The 19455-nt window shown below is 36.3% G+C and overlaps 2 protein-coding genes across 3 annotated transcripts; both read left to right on the forward strand.

Annotated features, from left to right (window-relative positions):
• Nucleotides 1-2425: 2425 nt before the first annotated feature.
• vdac1 (voltage-dependent anion channel 1) lies at nt 2426-11843 on the forward strand. 2 transcript variants are annotated; one of them, XM_058758879.1, is made up of 9 exons: nt 2426-2580; nt 3314-3383; nt 4143-4192; nt 5425-5577; nt 5666-5718; nt 6851-7078; nt 9134-9284; nt 10078-10135; nt 11024-11843. In XM_058758879.1, the coding sequence occupies exons 2-9, from the start codon at nt 3317-3319 to the stop codon at nt 11113-11115; spliced, it is 852 nt and encodes a 283-aa protein (XP_058614862.1). In that variant the 5' UTR covers nt 2426-2580; nt 3314-3316; the 3' UTR covers nt 11116-11843. The 2 variants fall into 2 exon arrangements, with proteins under 2 accessions (XP_058614862.1, XP_058614863.1); XM_058758880.1 differs by lacking the exon at nt 2426-2580 and adding an exon at nt 2631-3186.
• Nucleotides 11844-13332: 1489 nt separating this feature from the next.
• c21h5orf15 (chromosome 21 C5orf15 homolog) lies at nt 13333-18616 on the forward strand. Its single transcript, XM_058757127.1, has 3 exons — nt 13333-13507; nt 15310-16055; nt 17523-18616. The coding sequence occupies exons 1-3, from the start codon at nt 13384-13386 to the stop codon at nt 17652-17654; spliced, it is 1002 nt and encodes a 333-aa protein (XP_058613110.1). The 5' UTR covers nt 13333-13383; the 3' UTR covers nt 17655-18616.
• Nucleotides 18617-19455: the final 839 nt, after the last annotated feature.

Consider the following 19455-nt stretch of genomic DNA (forward strand, 5'->3'; position numbering starts at 1 on the left):
TAGCCAAATTCTATTAGGCCATATTTACAATTTCAAATTTCCATTTCAATTAGCCAGTGCCAAGTGCTACATCCAAACCAGAAGTGGCCCTCATCTGTTTTATAATATGGGGCATATTTGCCATGTCAAATCTGGGGCGAGTAGACTTACACACTGATTAGCCAATGCTGGCCAAAAGTGGCCCGTTGTTATTATTTTTTTGGGCGATATTTGTCATTTTATATGTGGGCCACTTTAGGCTCACAGCCACATTAGCCAGTGCTCACTGTGCCATATCTTTCCCAAAACATTTGCTGAAACATATGTGGACCACATTTGGTTTACAGCCTGATTAGCCTTTGTTGATTGTGCCACATTTGGTAGGCACTATTTGGGCCATATTCACTATTTACCACATTAGGCCACTTTAGCCATGTGCGCCGCTTTAGGGTCAGATTCAGATTACACATTGCAGTGAACACCACATCTTTGCCTACAGAGGCCTACATGTGATTTGATACATTTGGGCCATTGTTGCTATTTTACTCCATTAAAAAGTAACTAATTGCGTTACTTACATTCTAAAAAATGCTGGGTTAAATACAGCCCAGCGCTGGGTAAAGTATGGACAAACCCAGAGGTTGGGTTGTTTTGACCAGCGGTTGGGTTACTGCCCAGAAGGTTGGGTTAAACGTTTAACCCAACTGTTGGTTGAAAACAACTCAATCGCTGGGTTTGTCCATATTTCACCCAGCGCTGGGCTGTATTTAAAACAGCATTTTTTAGAGTGTAGTTACACTTTATGGAAAGTAATGCATTACATTACTTTTGTGTTACTTTTTGGTATCTGAGCTGGGCTGGGAAATGAATAAGCTTCTGGCTGAAGGAAATGCTTCTGTACCTCGCTCCCGATTCCTCTCAAGATGTGTCAGTGAATAAATAGGAAAAAAAAAAAAAACTTGCGTTAATTATTTGAAAAAGTTACATAAATTTTATTGTAAATTTTAAAGTAATGCGTTACTTTAGTTACTTGGAAAAGTCATCTGATTACATAACTTGCATTACTTGTTATGCGTTACCCCCAACACTGCATACTTCTGATATTACATAAATATAATGATACTGAAGATTTAGTTTGCAAGACATAAACAAAAAGCATTTTAAGAGACAGTTCTGACACAGTGTCTGAAATCAATAAACATTTAAAGCCTTACTGCAACTCTTGTCTCTTGATGTGCTTTGAATGATAGTGTACAAACACCTTCAGGAGTTCAAACTTACATACACAGGTATGACAAACATAAGCAATTTTATTTAATTGTACATTTAGTTTAATTTTTAAAAACATTTTTTAAAATACAAAAGAGCATCAACAGAAAAGCTCACATGTAACAATACACAAAAGAGAGCAAACTAGCAATGCATAAAATTACAATCATTAAAACAATTACATAATATATACAAATACAGTAAATAAAAATTATAACTTCAATTTTTAATTTTTTTTTATTTTATATATATCTATATCTATATATATATATATATATATATATATATATATATATATATAAACTAGAAATAGACGAAAATAGTAAGAAGAGGTAAGTTCATAAACAAGTCCTCCTGTATTGGAAAATGTTGTTTAAACATAAAATTCATTTATTTACATATGAAGAGTTCATTTGCAAAAACAGCTAACTAACACAATAAAAACATGATAACATAATAAAAAATATGATTTTTGAAAATTAATAAAAAACAAAAAAACAGCGTTATCTGTTTTTGCAAATAAACTCTTCATATAATTCACATCAAATTCACATATAATTCAGTTATCCATGTAAATGGATTAAACAAAGAATATCTATTTTTTTCCATCTATTAGCCTACTTGGGACAATTTGGAGTATTAAATACTGTACTCAATATTAAAATACTGTACTCACAAATGTAAAGTTTTGAAAACAGCACCCTAGTTTAATGACTTTAAAAGAGCTAGCCTTGTATATGGAGGTCTTAAAAATGAAGAGAAGTGATAAGGCCAAGAAATTAATTGATTTGTTTAATTAGTGTGATTTTATTTAATCCCCTACATTTTTTTTATGGTTGCATTCGCATTTTATTTTGATTAATTTGTTATACAGTGGTTTGTCTCACTGTTATAGTTATATCAGTCTGTGAGAACTTACAGTTGTGCTTATGTTAGCCTATATTGTTCTGTTAAAATGTTAATTAAACCTGAGCAAATTAAACCTAATTTAAAAAATCCAGATGTAGTTTCATCTCGAGGTGATGCGTAAATTATAACTGCGATTTAAAAATAATGACACAAAAAGCTAGATTTAGAGGAAAACAGAGGTAAGCAAATTAAACCTCATTTAAAAAAATGCAAAATAATTATCCAGATGTAGTTTGATCTGGAGGTGCTGTGGATGATGTGGATGATGTGGAATCTGCTGGGCTGATGCTCAAGATTATTCTGCAGAGGCGTGGCGTCGGTTGCGTGCGCGACGCTGTTGCGTGAGTCTGGCGTCGTTCTCTGCTGCACGTCTCATCCTCTCGGCTGAGTCCTGCCCAGCGCTGTCCTCACGACTTTACACAGGTGGGTTCAAAAGTGAGACATTTATCCTGCAATGCACTTTAAAGTAGCGAGGCCTCGCGCTGTCGCCGCGGGAGAGTCTGTAGCGCGTGTGCTGGAGATGCAGCCTGGACTAATGCATTAACGTTAAATGCCCTTGTCGCGTTTGTGAACGTGCATCGGGTGTCTGCTAGCGTAATCAAACGTGCAAGTGCTGTTTAACCGTACGGCGCTGTCATCAGGTGATCGAAACGAAGTATTGCAACATTGCACGAGTGGAAAGGTGACTCTGTGCTCGATCTGCTCTGATGGTGGCCTAAACCTGCGCCATTGGGCTCTGCTCTATGCAGTGATCCTCATCTCATGCATCCATTCACGCCCATTGCATTGTCTTTTGCTCACTCTCATCTAGTTTCTTCTCGGAGAAATGCTCGCGTGCATCAGTGTGTTTAAGGAGCAGGCCTGATTGTAATGTGTGTGTGTGATGATGGAAGTGTTCATATGTCCGCGAGCATCTGGCCATTTTGAGATGATCGGCTGTTGCGCTGTAGTTAGAAGATAATGTGGATTTTCTGCATGCACGGTGAAAGCAGGAGGAATGTCATTTGACTTTGACATTTTGGAAATGCAGTACGTTCCTCAGTAAAGCCAGTGATTTTTTTTGTTTTTTTCTATGATGTTGATTATGATTTGCTGACTGGAGTCCATCTGTTCTGAGCGTGACCTCTGGCTGACCTTCTTCACCTCTGTGTTTCAGACAATGGCTGTTCCTCCAACATATGTAGACCTGGGCAAGTCTGCCAGGGACATCTTCACCAAAGGATATGGTATGAATTCATTCGGTTTTATATTAGAGCTGAACACACACACAAACCTAAGCATGCATGCACAAATAATAAAAAAGAACAATGCATGTATATGTATTTAACCTTATCGAATCATAAAAAAAAACCCCTCATATTCTCTCATCCATTTCATTTTGTTTGATGTATTGATATTTTCAATCAGAACGTTTGTGATTTGTTCACTTTGCTACTGGAATATTTCAGGAGCCAATCATCAGAGGCCTAAACGTCATGTGACCAGTCAGTCAATATAGAATAACCCGCCCACTTTATCAGCAGCTTTTGTTTCAGAATTGTTCCATTCATTTATCCAATAGGGAAACGTTTTTGTTAAAGCGTTATAAGACACGATCCAAACCAACCAGCTACGAGGCCAATCACAAAAAGACAAGACCGTGAACCGCTTTAGAGAGGGGCAAGCACTACAATCCCATAATAGAGAAATATAAAACCATTCATTTAAAGATGTTGATTATGTACAGTATATAGGAACATTTACTGCAAATTATGCATATAGAGAGGTTTGAGAGTGCAGGGAGACGTGATTACATCATTCACAGTGTTTTATGGCAGTGGGCGGAGCTAAATAGGTTATTTGGTGTGATTTCGCTTCTCTGATTAGTTGAGATTTTTTGGTAAATTATAAGTTAACATTAAAAATCAATTCCTCTATGGAGATCGTTCCTGGCATGAGATGCTGGATGTTGTTTTGTGTGTTAGTGATGTTTGTGTGATTTGCAGGTTTTGGTCTCATCAAGTTGGACTTGAAGACGAGGTCAGAGAATGGATTGGTAAGTGCCTCCAGTGCATCAACAATGCTATCTTTCTGCCAAACTTGATGAAACATTTGATGTGATTTCTGTCCAGATGTGAGTATTTCACTCATTAAATTTTATGAATCAAATTGATTTGTTTAGATTCTTAAGGAAAAAAATATCTAGTAAACTATACAGGGAAGCATTACTGTAATATTAAAGATTAAAACTAACAACAGAGCCAAAATTTCAATAAAGTAATCAACACTCGAAAAGTTATATGCAAATATTTAAATTGCACATAAGGCGGTTTGTGTATTTAATATAATTGTTTCTATTAAATATAACATTAATATGTAATATAATTAGTGTTTTTTTTTTTTTTTTTAATTTTTTTTTTTTTAGGTGAAGTTTTGGTAATTTTATTTTATTTTTTTTAATGTATTTAATTTAATAAATTTTTATTTCAGCTATTTTAGTACATCAAGTTAAATGTGCTGAGATTAATTAAACATGTTAAAGTTTATTTTATTTTAAGACATTTTTTATGGTTTTAGTTTTTGTTAACTATAATAACCCTGGGGTGTATATTTAGCAAAATGCATCTTTCTAGAGCTCTTATTTTCATGAAAATTTACAGAATTTGAAAACTTTGTTTCATATCAAAGTGACAAAACACAAAGCTCATTGCTCGTTATCGGATGACAGGTGCTACAAATAATGTTAGTGAAGTTCTGTTTATTAACGGAAAACAGCATGGACTAAAAGTTCGATCTTGGAATTTAAGAATCCATACAGTTGCATCAAAATGAATATTGATTAGCTGATATTGTCAGAGATAATAACCCAAAACTACATCATCACAATGGACAGAATGAATCTGTGGCCCTCAAAAGCAGATATTGACCATCACACGGACATGGAAGTGCTCCACGTTTTTCATACGTGTTTGCACTAATTGACCCATGGATGTTTATCTTGGGAAAGTGTGTGTGTGTGTGTGTGTGCTGCAGTGGCGGATGTCCTCGTCTGACTCCAGCACTGCAAATGCTGTCGTCCATATGCAGCCAGAAATATGACAAAACAATTAGAGTTCTGTAAATTTGATTTATAGACAATTGTCAGCAAAATTGAATATTACAATGCATTTTATATAGTTTTAAATTACATTTTTTTACAACCCGAATTCTGTACATTTGGTATTTAAAAAAATTGAAAAATGTTATGGCAATATATTTTTTAAATAACTTGTTCTCCTGGTGCTGTAGGAGTTCAAGAGCTCCGGCTCGGCTAACACAGAGACCAGCAAGGTAGCAGGAACGCTGGAGACCAAGTATAAGTGGGCAGAACACGGCCTGACCTTCACTGAGAAGTGGAACACCGACAACACTCTGGGCACGGAGATCACTCTGGAGGACCAGGTACGAGACCCGCAAAACTGAGCCACACTTGATCGGATATGAATTCCATTCTTGTCTTTTAACACGAATGCTGCTCTCTTTTTCTCAGCTGGCTAAAGGGCTGAAGTTGACGTTTGATTCCTCCTTCTCTCCGAACACTGGGTATGTGCCGTGTTCAGTATGTCTGTGCTCCAGTACAGTCGATGCCACTGTATTGACGTTTGGCTTTTCCAGTAATATATAAAGGGAGGGATGTATTCGTTTTTGGTTGTGAGTCTAAATTAGAACTGCACAATTTGTAGAATTGCAATTTATTAGTGGTTTTGTTTTAATTTTGCCAATATTTTATGATATGCTTTAGGCTTTACAGCAACAACAATAATAATTATATATATATATTTTATATTATATATATATATATTTTTTTATATATATAAAAATACTAAAAATAAATATTACTGTTGTAGTTGAGAATTGCAATTTATTATTATTATTTTGTATTTTACATTTTTAATTTATTTTATTCTCCTGATAAAATTGTAATTTTAATGTAAAATGAATGATTTAAAATGCAATAATTTTTTTGCAGGGATTCACAATTTGGCCAAGATTTTGTGTAATTATTATTATTATTATTATTATTATTATTTACTAAATAAAAAAATCTAAAAATGACAAAAAAAAAACTAAATGAGAAATATTACTTAGTGGTGTTATTATTACTAAATAAAAAATATAAGAATTGCTAAAAACAAAATGAAGTTAAATGAATTACTATGCTAATATTTCACTATAAAATAAATAAATAAAAATTAGTATTTGATAGAAAAGATGGCATGATTTTGTAAAATGACTAATATTAATTTCTTAATTTTATTGCTAAACGTCTTTCGTTGATAAGCGCCTCTCATTAGAAGTTTGTGAAGAAGGTTGGTGCATGTTTAGTTCCCAGATGCATGTTAAAGCGACTCAGGATCATTCCATTGAGCTGAGCCGCTGAAAACACCGGCGGATCATGAGCTGCTGATGTGTGGATGAACACAGTGCTGCGCTTCACTCAGAAATACACATATTTATTTAATTAAATCTCAGCCTCGCGATTTGATAATCACGCTAAGCTAGTGTTGTTTTGATTAGTTGTGCAGCTCTAGATAAACAAGCGCATGAGACTCAAGTGTTGTGTTAACACTGAATCACTTGATGACAGATTTGCATTCAGTGTTGTGGTTTTTCCACACAAACTCGGCACACTTTCCTCTGACGTTTCGCTGGCTTCTCTCCTAACTTCTCGTAGCAAGAAGAGCGGGAAGATCAAGAGCGGCTACCAGCACGAGCACATCAACCTGGGCTGTGACGTGGACTACGACATCAATGGCACCGCGGTGCACGGAGCCGTGGTCGTGGGCTTCGAGGGCTGGCTGGCCGGATACCAGATGACTTTCGAGGCTGGGAGGAACCGGGTCACCCAGAGCAACTTCGCCGTGGGCTACAAGACCGATGAGTTCCAGCTCCACACAAACGTGTATGTACCACACGCAATATCGTTAGCGAGTCTGCTGTCTGTCTCCAGCAGTCTCAAGGTTAGAAAGGTGGGTTATTTATATATGCGTTTATTCCCCGGCGATTGGATTTGTGAAGGGCTTTGCAGCAGGAAGCAGCACGCTGATGTCTGGAGCTTGTTTGTGTCATTGAAGCTCAAATCTTAAGGAGTGAGTTAGTTGCGTTTAGGGCTGCGTATAACAAAGACTCGCTTCAGCTTTTTTGCAATAAAAAAAATATGCAGTTAAAAATGATTATTTTAATAATCAGATTAATTGAAGCAATATAGCTATTGAATAGCAAAATAGTTAATTGCAGTTTTATATTCTTATGCTAAAAACATTTGATATAGGATTTGGTAAAAATGGCAAGAAAGACATTGAATTAAACACAATTTTTTTTTAATGAAGTAGTGTTTTCTTGTAAAAATACTGCAACCATACCCTGCATAAAAATACCTAACCCTAACATCAAAGAATGATTTTTATACTGTATGCATGGTTTGTGTGGGTCTCGAAGTCATAATTAACTCTTCCACAAATTAAGGCTTCAAGATGGAACAGAAAGTCTTAAATTCATAAAGTCTTGGCGTTAAATGTTGCATGCACTACAAAAAAATGAGTCTTTCTCACTGGTTGTCTCCCCAAATACAAATATCTAAACATCCTGAAAGCCATCTCCTTCAAGACCCTCTTTCCCATTTAAACCCAGACGCTTGACCTCTGACCCACTTTCTGTTAGGGCTGGAAGATTAATTGTATTTGCGATAATATCACGATAGCTGCGATTACACTGTCATGTGACACGCGAGAGTAAAGAGGTGTGTTCAACTTGAAGACTGATCGGTGTATATGGTACGACGAGAGAAAGCATAAGGAGACGTCCACTCTCTTACAGCTCTCGCGGTGCTTTGATGACAAACACAGATCGGTCCAGCAGGTCGAACAGTGTTGCCAAGTTCGCGGTTTGCCTCCAAAAACGTGATATTTAGCCCCTGAAATGCAGATCTTACCTGGGGAACCCCTCCAAAAAACGTGTATTTTACCGCCGGGAATGCAATTGTTACCGGTGGACCCCCCTTGAAACGCGACTGGGCTAGTTTTGAGTAGCAATTGGGTGGGTTTTGTTGTGAAAACCTGGCAACCATGACATGCAACAGTGTTACGGCGCATTTCATTACTGAAGACTTTGACCTTAAGATAGATAGATAAATATATATATATATATATATTCTTATTTATTTAAAGTCTGTCCAAAGTTAACAGACAGTGTTTAAAAAGTGCAATCCACATGTTTACATACTAAATACTGAGCGTGGTAAAGCAACAGATTTAATTTAAAGCAACTGACTTTCATAATAACATTTATCACAGGCTTATTTGTCATTGCTTTATGTTGTCATAATAATTATTAGCCAACGTGCTTACAAGGCTGGAAGTCGATACACTACTGTGATTGTAGTTGTTAAATAAAAATGTCATTCATATCAATTCATGCATCACCTAATTTCATCGTAACATATAGGCCTGGCCTACAGAAAACAACATTTATGTTTAATCTATCTAATATTGCATTGGTCATACTATACGATGATTGATTGCTTGTCTTTGTTGAATAATACAGATTCAACATAAAGAGCTTTAAAAAATAATTGCATATTAAATCGCAGTCGCAATATTGGTAAAACAATAATAGATAATACACCTCTATAAAATTGCCTTAAAACATCCTACTTTTATTTGAGATGCAAACTGAAGATATGAGGTCTAGTTTTGAGACTGAACAAAATTAAGTGAATTTATGCTTAAAAATGCTTGAAGCCCCTTGTGTATGTTTTCCCTTTTGTGGATCTCCGTTGATTGAAACATGGTTAAAATTGAAATCCTTTGGAACCGAAGTGTAGTCAAAATGTTGTTTTGCTGTTATGTGATTTAGTGAAATTCATTGTTCAAAACAAATGATCACCGAGAGAAATTTCAGTGTGCTTTATGCATTTCAGAGCATTTTATTGATAAGATGATGTGTTTTAAAATCGCAGGAATGATGGAACAGAATTCGGTGGCTCCATTTACCAGAAAGTGAACGATAACCTGGAGACAGCGGTCAACCTGGCCTGGACCGCCGGCAACAGCAACACCCGCTTTGGCATCGCGGCCAAGTATCAGATCGATGCCGATGCTTCCTTCTCGGTACGTGTAAAGTTAGATTACCTCTTGTTTTGTTTTTGCAACATTTTTCACTGATCAAGGCAGTCATTTTTTGGCACCAAACCTTTATAGTTGTACAAATGAAATTAACAACAGTGTTGACGAATGTCACATGTAGCCTAGCAGAACGCAATCAGAATTGAACCCGAAATTCAAGATGTGAGGGTAAAAATATGCCCTATGTAAGTGGTAACACTTTCTATGAAACCAGTATTATGCATTATAAGGGTATTCTTAATGCATGCATAATGCCTTATAATATGTTGCATCATCTGATAAATAATCATAGCAACCGTTACAATGCAACATTATAATACGTACCTGTTTGTGGTTATAACTTGATGATGCATTGTAACACCAGATGAAGCCTGCCTTTTATAATGCATCATAAATGGTATTTTTCATGCATTATAATGCACACCAATAAAAAAAACCTTGTAATGTGTTGTCATCATCTCATGAATAATTTTAACAACAGTAATACATGTAATGCACATTTAAACCGAATCCGATTCAGATTGCAACATTTAGAGTTCATTTAAGCAGAATCTGAAGTTGGATTGGATTAATTCTGATTAGCACGTCAATGCACGTAAACATACCTAGTGTGAATGTCTGGATGAGATGTTGTGAAGCATGCTCTGTTAGGAAAGGCCTGGTCTTTTCGTGATGTTCAGCTGCTCATCTGCCCATCTGAAGCAGCTGAAATCTAGTGCTATTATATTTTTTGTCTTCAGTGACTTTTGCAGTCAAACACGTTTTGTCTGTCTTACAGGCCAAAGTGAATAACTCCAGCCTCGTCGGCCTGGGATATACTCAGACCTTGAAGCCTGGTGAGTATGTGTAGATGTGAGTTTATAAATGCCTATTCCTCTGCTCCTGGACGACCGATTGCTGGAAGCTTCTGGCAAAGTATGTTTGGGGCTACATCCACATTAACCTGGAGACATTTGAACTTTTGTCCACACTGAGACATTTTTGTCCTGCTTTTTAATTCAAGAAGCTTTCTCAAATGGGTAACTGTTTTCATGAAGTTAGGACTGTGACAACAGAAGTGGTTGAAATGAAGTCCATATTGCACCTATAGATATACGTGGATGTATTGTTGTGCCTAATGTTCATTTTTAATAGTGCTGATAAATGTTACAATTGCATATTACGTTGCAAAGATGGCAGAATATTCACTTGCAATTGCTATCATGATGGCACTTGCATCTTAGTCTATTTTCATTATTATTTTTTATGTTTTTGAAAGAACTGCTCTCCAAGGCTGCATTAATTTGATAAAAAATTGCGTAAAACAGTAATATTGTGAAATTTTTAAATTAAGTTTGTTTTTCATGTACATGACTGGCCAAAAGTTGGGAATCAAATTTTAAAACCATATTTTATCTCATGTTTTCAACATTGATGATAATCAGAAATGTTTCTTGAGCAGCATTTCTGAAGCATCATGTGACACTGAAGACTGGAGCAGTTATACTAAAAATACAGATTTGATCGCAGAAATAAATTACATTTGAACACAGATTGACATAGAAAACAGCTATTTTAAATGACAATAATATTTCTCAATATTACGGATCTTTCTTTATTTTTGATCAAGTAAATGCAGCCTTGATGAGCAGAAGAGACTCTTAACTGATCCCGAGAGCTTTTCAGTAAGCTCTCTTAGAAGTGATCGTTCCTTGTCTGACTCTTCCCCTCTTCTCTCGGTCCAGGTATTAAGCTGACCCTTTCTGCTCTTCTGGATGGGAAGAACATTAACGCAGGTGGCCACAAACTGGGTTTGGGTCTGGAGTTCGAGGCGTAGGAAGCTGAGGATTGCACTAATCCTGACTTGATTTTTCTTTCTTTTTTTGAATACCTATCCTCACACACCTTGTTTCTCTTAGATGCCCTGCCCAAGGAAGCGCACTATACTCGGTCAAATAATGCATTAGTGATGCTCACTTCTTCAGAGAAGTGTATTTACTAGATCACACAGAATGAAAGAGGAGCATTTGCAAAGTTATATAAATGGCTTGAGAAATGTATTTTCACCACACTCAATGTTATTTATTACAGTGTTGATCATGACAGAATATTTAATTTTTGGGAAGGCGTTGGGTATAAACGGAGACGTTTACATCAGACAACACTAATATTAGGCCGCAACATTCCTGACCTGCGGTTTTCACCCCAGCAAAGCTTGAAGGAAAGGACCCGTATGTAACAGATGACACTCGCAGCCCGTCACGTCTTTAGTTGTAGACACCAGACTTTTGGGTGCGTTTTGTGTTTTTGTCTCGTCTGTGTGAGTGAAACCGCACCTGTATCTTGTCCGTCATTGTTTTCTCGCTGCATACTGCCTGTACCTTTGATGACAAAACACTCTCAGCTCTCCCTGAACTAAAGGAGCTTCTGACGTATCGGGGAGAGCAGAAAAGATCTGGATAGGTGGATGTAGTCTTCCGTTTTTAAATGTAGGATTAGAATACTGTGGATTTAGCAGTATGGATACTTTCAGTTGAATAAAACATTTCACCCTGGACCACACTACTCGACTGTGCAGTTTGGTTTCTTATTCTGAAAATCGGTCTTTTTGCATATAATAGCTAGTATTTATTTATTTATTTTCTTAAATGTGCAGTTTTAACTTTTTAAAAGGTTGAAGTACATACACACAAACTTTGGCATTGTGCCATTGTCTGCTTTTTTTTGGTCAATGCAAGACGCATACAGCTGGAAAATACACTTGGAACCTCTTTTGTTGATTTTGTCTGCTTCCATTGTCCTCATTTGTAAGTCGCTTTGGATAAAAGCACCTGCTGAATGACTAAATGTAAAGAAATCTACCGTTTTCACAAAAAAAAAAAAGGTTTATAATTGTGAAGAGCACAAAAAGCTTTATTACCCAAATTAATATCCATTGCCATTGATAAAACCACAGGGCTGGTGTGGAGGTATGTTAATTACAAAATGAATAGTGTTTTTTTAATTAATTTGTTTTAAATGCTTTAACCCCTTTGGTGCTCCTCTGGAACTTTTTTTTTAAAGAAATGTTTACTTTATCGCAAAAGTTGGTAAAGGTTTTGGCACTATGCGAACATGCACAAAATCATAGACATGATTAAGAAAGGCTAAATGGTCCTGAACGAAATAGTCACATATATATTTCATGTAAATTTTAAAAACAAAAAAAGTGCATTTTTCATAGCAATAAACAAACTTCTTATTTATTTCTCTTCTGCCAGGTGTGTTCTTTAAAAAGAGACTAAACTGAAGTCAGTGCTCCAAAGCATTCAAAATTCATTGGGAAATTAAATTTTTTAGGTCTGTGCTCAAAAAGTGGTTAACCGCTAATAAATGAATAACTACTGCATAAATATAATTTAGTACAATAAAGTCCCCTAAAAATATGAATTATTTAAAAAATTAAAAAAATACATTCATTTCATGTAACTAAAATATTTTGACTGCCATGTGAGGAGTTAAACAACAAATCATTACAGCAATATACATATTAATGCCAAGGGAGCAAGGACGGCAAAAAATATTAAAGTGCATATAGTGAAGAAGAAGAAAAAAAGATTTTAAAGAGCATTAGTAAATGGTTTTTACTTTTTTATTTGCTTAGCACCAGTTTAATTAGTATAAATCTAATTCTCAATTTCTTTAAAAACTATTGAGAAAATGTGCTAGCTATTAACTTACAGTGGCACCTGACTCATAAATATAATAATCAGATTTTTTTTTTTCCTTTTTTTAAATTGTCATTTGCTTTTTTATTTTATTTTTTATTAATGCTTGAACAATCAATACAAAAAAAAAAAAAAAAAAAAGGGATTACACACAAATCCATAAAATAACCAATAGTAGATAAATTAAACATAATTAACACACAAACGCATGTGCACACGCACACACAAATTTAAAAAGGTTACAAAAAATAATAAACTGACAATACAATGATGTTTATGGGTGAAGAGATTTCAGAAGTGAGTTTAATTCACTGTTTATCGTTAGCTTCACTCAAATGTCACAGAAAGGATGTTGTTGTCTGCGGAGGGACGCGGCTTGGCACGGCGCATGCGCGCTGATGACGTCAGCACCGAAGATGGCGGCGATGCGGAAGACGGGATTCAGAGATTCAGCGATGGGAATATTCGCAGTTTTACTGTCACTGCAGATCCTTTCTGTGCGCTGCGCACATTTAGCGAAAGGTTAGTGGAGAATTTCCCCATAAACATTAACAGCTTGTTCCCTGCGGCCAGTGCGGTCATTTATTTACCAAAAAGAGCGCGTGCTCCGTGTGAAACTTCGCCTGTAAGTTAAACGATTCCCAAGCACTCCTCAAACGTCTTTCTCATCAAATGTTTAAAGGGTAACGATAAATGGCACGTTTACATAACGTTACATTAATACTCCAAAGAAAACTCGCACAAGTCGTCTATTTATTCTGATACCGGAAGTCTCGTGCTTTGTGACGTGGTCAGTTTCGCAACTGTCAAGCTTCTGTAAACACTGTTTACATCTCACGATTCAGTTTATATCTTTTAATTATGACTTTTTCCCTCAGAATTGCGAGAAATAAAGTCTGAATTGTGAGGAAATAAAGTCTGAATTACCTTTTATTTTTATTCTGTGTCGGAAACAGGCTTACATAAAGATCTCCTCCTGACAAATTATTGTTTTATTACATATTAGTCCATGATGAGTCATAATAGTGTTGCCGATATCTTTGCAGCACTGACAATAAAAGTGTAACACGAGATCAAATTAAAATCTGGTCAATCTGGTTTTGGTTTCTGTGGAAACAATCTTTCTTCATGTTGAGGACGGCACTGTCGATCTGCCATTTATAAACATTAGACATACAATTATAACACAATATTTATTCAGTTACGTGTGTTACCGCTACTAATTATTACCTTTTCACTCAGAAAAAATCTGCAATCATGCTTTAATATGGCAGAATAAAAAAACACACATCATCCTCTGCTGTTGGCAATGGGAAATGCAACCCGTCTGACCAGAAATAGGAATAAAACTTATGAAAAATAAGTTGTGTATATGTGTAACACAGTGTATATGTGAACCAAACTATGTTCTGAAAGATAATACATAATGAGATTAAAGTTAGTTCCTGATTGAATAAACAAATTGGGTAAACATGGGCAAAAATGGGTGTTCCCAACTAGTGTATGATTTTACGTCTTACTTTTTTATTCTTTACATGACTGCAGTACATATATTATTTATTTTTTAAATATAATTTTTATTTGAATTATTTTATCGCTGAGTTGGTTATTTAACCATGTGTTACTGTGACTTTGGAAGGTTTTCGTCTTTAAACGCAATTATTTTAAAATTATGTTTTAATTTTACATTTTTATGATGTAATTAAATATTAGCATTTCATTGAACTCACAAACCCTCTGCAGTTTCTTCATGAATCTTTATTTGCGCGTCTAACTCTAGCACTCTATTCTAATTCTTCTTTGTATTTATTAGTCGTCTTCGTATCTATCTGAACCTCTAACACTAGATTTGTTTCTTTATTCTATCTACCTGTTTTCTTTATAAAAAACAAACAAACAAACAAAAAAAACACTTGCTAAGTGTACTGTGTTATGCTAACCGAGACTTGTCATATCATAGCACTCACATATTATTGCTCTTTTGTTGGTTTTGATTGCTTCTGTTGTCCTCATTACTAAGTCGCTTTGGATAAAATCATCTGCTAAATAACTAAATGAAACCTTGACGTAATGTAATGTTTAATGAATGGAATATATTTTATTTCTGTTTTGTATTTTTATATCAATATAGAACAAGATTATCCTGTTTAAATGAATGTGATTAATGAGTTGGGTCAAAATAAATCTAAAAGTAATCAAAAAGTAGTCATATTTTTGTCACGTAATTTGTAAGTCATCTAAAGCACTGTACTGACTTATGATAGCCATGCGGTCGCAACAACATTACAGTATTGCTTTTAACGTGGCTTGTTTTTCATCCGCAGCTGATAGTCCTCCAGAGACAGACGATAAAAACATAAAGGTCGTTTTAGCACCTGATAAGACCACGTTGAACGTCGAGACCAACAGTCATCAGAGTCCGTTGGGCCAGGTGACGAATGCAACGCAAGCTCCTGCTATCGATGTCAACACCAAAGCAGCAGACACTCCCACGGCTCCACCTACGACTGCTGCCGCAGACCTGCTCGAAGCCACTCCAGACCAGAGTACACCTACCAAACACAAGTCCCCAGAGCCCACCAGCCCACCTGCAAACAACCCCACCACCGACTCCACCACCCCTGCAGCTGACAAAGCTGAGAGCACCTCAGACTACATGGGTGACCGCACGTCTCTAGAAACAAATGTGGGCTTTGGACACGGTGGAGACGGTGGACACGGTGGAGATGGTGGAGATGGTGGAGACGGTGGAGACGGTGGAGACGGTGGAGACGGTGGAGACGGTGGAGATGGTGGAGATGGTGGAGACGGTGGTGACGATGGTGGAGACGGTGACGATGGTGACGATGGTGACGATGGTGATTTTGTTGAAAACTTAACTGAGCCACCTCAAAAAATTGAGGGTGTGAGGAAAGACCCTCTCCGCCCTCACATCCCTGAAGAAATAATTGTTCAAAACAAGGGCACAACCATCTACACCCAGGATGAAGATTCCCACTTCTTCTTTCATCTGGTCATCATCGCCTTTCTGGTGGCCATCGTGTACATCACCTACCACAACAAGAGGAAGGTAAGCATCACGTGTGCACAGTTATTCGATATAATTGCACTTTACTGAGATCACTGCGATAGTTTTAAAGTTTAAATTTCAGTCACATTTTTCCATTCAAATAGGGGAATGTAAGCATGTAAAGTCAATGCCACGATTAATTGAAAAATTATTTTGCATGCACCAAAACAAACTTATAATGAGAAGCACTTATCAACGAAAGAAAAGCTCGAGAAATGATTCAGCATTGATTCTGAGATTTTCCGAATGCATGGCGAATTCTTGAGTCGATTCTGAGCGTAGTTTTGAACAGCAGGTGGCGCTGCATGCTTTAGAAACAGCCGTACTCTGCTTGTTTCCAAATCCTTACACACACTTCAGCTTAAAATAATCATTCATAAAATTCGAAAAGGTTGAAGTGAATTACAAGGGTGTTCACAGTGGGCCGTTTACGTTAATCTCGCGTCATAAAAGCATTCTTAGCCGAGGTTAAATTACATGAGCATTCGAGTGTGTGGATAAAAACTAGATTAGAGCGCCATCTGCTGTTAAAATCTAAGCTCAGAATCGATTCCGGAGAGAATCGCGATGCATTCGGAATCGATTCTGCATCGATTTCCTATCGTCGCAGCCCTTGAAATTACAGCTGTAAATATTAGTATTTTACAGTTGTAATGTAAAATAAAATAATTATTATTTTTCTTAAATACTTTGCTAAATACTTGATTTTTTTTTAAATTTTACAATAGTAATATTTATTTTGTTTTTCAGTAGATTTTATATAATACCTTATTATTAATATTTTCTATCCATAGTGAAGATAACAATTTTATGAATTACTCCCACTCAGGTACTAGTTTAGTAAGATTTAAAAAGTCTTGTGTAATTTAAACTGCTTTTTTTTTTTTTTATGTAACTCTTGAATCATTGCAACTGAAAATAGCCTTATTTGCTGACATGGCAATAAAAATAAATAACTACTACTATATCCAAATTAAATGCCATTTTAATTAGCAATTTTTTATGCACAAAAATAAAGTAAATTAACTTAGATACTCCACATTTTATTCCCGTAATGTTAAGGCAGTTTTTCCCCTGTGGTATTGAAAATGGTGTTAAAATCAATATTTTTTTATTGTTAAGGTATTGCATCAAAGTTAGAAATGTTAGTATCATGACAATACTGATCCACATATACAGCGGTGACCAAAATGAATTAAACTAAATTAAATCACTATTTGGTGTGAGCATCCACACTACAGCAAAAGATAGAAGTAACTGACTCAAAACCATTTTTTAGCTGCTGAAAATACTAGTGTTCTAATCATTTTGGCCACCGCTGTACATTTCTATAAGATCACGCAGTATGTAAAATGAAGGAGATGAAAGGCACATAAATGAGCGCGTGGAGCGTGGCTTCTGTCAGAGGCAGGCGTGTGGTGTGAATGATCTGTCATCATGATGGACCTCTGCTCCGTGTGTTTGCAGCTGATGCTGCTGGCTCAGAGTCGCCGCTGGCGGGACGGTTTCTGCTCACGCGGGGTGGAGTATCACCGGCTCGACCAGAACGTCAACGAAGCCATGCCCTCGCTCAAGATGACCAACGATTACATCTTTTGAAGAAATGCAAACAGTTGATTACTTGATTCTGTCCACACATTGTGTCTTATTTAATCAGGGGAGGAGAGGTTGTGCTTTAGTGGTGTGTTTGTGTGCACTCTTCAGAAGGTCTTCGGTTCTGCTTCTAGTTCTCCTCCGTGTTTTCTTCGGTGTCTATGAAAGCAAACGGTTTTGCTTTACTTTTAATAATTTTTGAAGAAAAGCAAATGAAGGTCTGTCTCTGTAAATATTTGATTATAAACCTGCTGTCTGTCACGTACACTCTTAAAAATAAATGTGCTTCGCGATGCCATAGAAGAACCTTTTTTGTCTAAATGGTTCCATAAAGAAGCTTTAACATCTTCAAGGTTCTTCAGATTATAAGAAGGTAAGAAAAAGATGGTTCTTTAAATAAGCCTTGACTGCATGGTTCTTCTATGCTATGGCATCGCTGTGAAGAACCTTTTAAGCACCTTTATGTTTAAGAGCGTAAGCCTAGAACAAAAGACGGATGATTATTTCGAGTTCAGCACAGCTCAGCTCATATGAAGCCATGCTAACTAAGATGTGTGTGTGTGTTTGCTGTGCAGCCGTTTTGGGCTGGTCCCCTTTCCGTTTGTGTTATGACTTCAGTGAAGTTGTTTTATAGGAGCCGGGTCCACCGTTGCCAAAGCCCGGGAGATTTACGGGAAATTAGCGTGCAACTGTTTTTATTTTTGTCCTTGTTTATTTTTAAAATTCACTTTAAGCGTTACCCCATCTCAACACGACTGTAGCAGCAGCAGCCGGAGGCGTATGTGTATATGTATGTGTGTGCAAATCTGCTTCAGCTACAACACTAATAACACACATTACAGCATCTTCGTCTCTGATTTCCATCAGAGCACATGAAGCTTGAGTCTGTGCATGAAGACAGCATATTGATTTCCTCTTCAATCAGTATGAATTATGTTCATCAATAAAGCACCTCTGTATGCACACAGTCACTGATTGTCTCTTTTATTGTGATATTGGATTACACTTTATTACACATGCATATCAACAAATGATTCCATATGCATGACACAAAACATCAACTTTTTTTGTTTTAGATCACATTCAGCCATATGCTGGATGATTATTATTATTATTCAACTAAGCTGGCACACATCGGTGCATGGTTTTAGGTGATGATTACAGCTTTAAAATGAATATTCATGAGAACATCATCAGCCTGTCCAAACCCCAAAGCTGAAACACCTCAACTTTAGTGTTTATTTCTAACTGATTCAAGTTCAACAACTGCTCTGAGAGTTTCCTTGAAGACCTGGTGGCTTGATTAACCTCAGTCGGGAAATGTCAGTAGCTGTGAAGTGTATATGACACTGTGTGTTAGCATCTCCTAATGTCATAGGCATGAATAAATACAGAAATAAACGAATGCAAATTAAAAAAGAATAAATGAAAAAGCAATGAGGTGTTGAACTGTGTGTGTGTGAGTAGCCACTGGAGGGCAGAAGAGTCCAAGAAACAAGTATGCTTTGATCAGGCGACTAGATACTGTATAAAGAGCAGGACTATAAAACCTTCTGACCAATGCATTTCCATAACTTCTCCAGTCATTTGGGAAAAATCTATATAATATAGATATCAAACAAATAGTTAGCTGATCAAATATTCTAAATACTGATTTGAGTTTATTACTCGAGTGGAGTTAAATAAGAGACAGCCATCTATTAAATCAGTTTCCTAGATAATTATAGAGTTTAACTCACACTATACACAAATATTTGACACCACTGAGATCCTTCCGCTCTCATCTGAACACATGCATCAGACAAAC

The sequence above is a fragment of the Onychostoma macrolepis genome, chromosome 21, assembly GCF_012432095.1.
Source record: "Onychostoma macrolepis isolate SWU-2019 chromosome 21, ASM1243209v1, whole genome shotgun sequence".
In the NCBI taxonomy this organism is placed as follows: domain Eukaryota; kingdom Metazoa; phylum Chordata; class Actinopteri; order Cypriniformes; family Cyprinidae; genus Onychostoma; species Onychostoma macrolepis.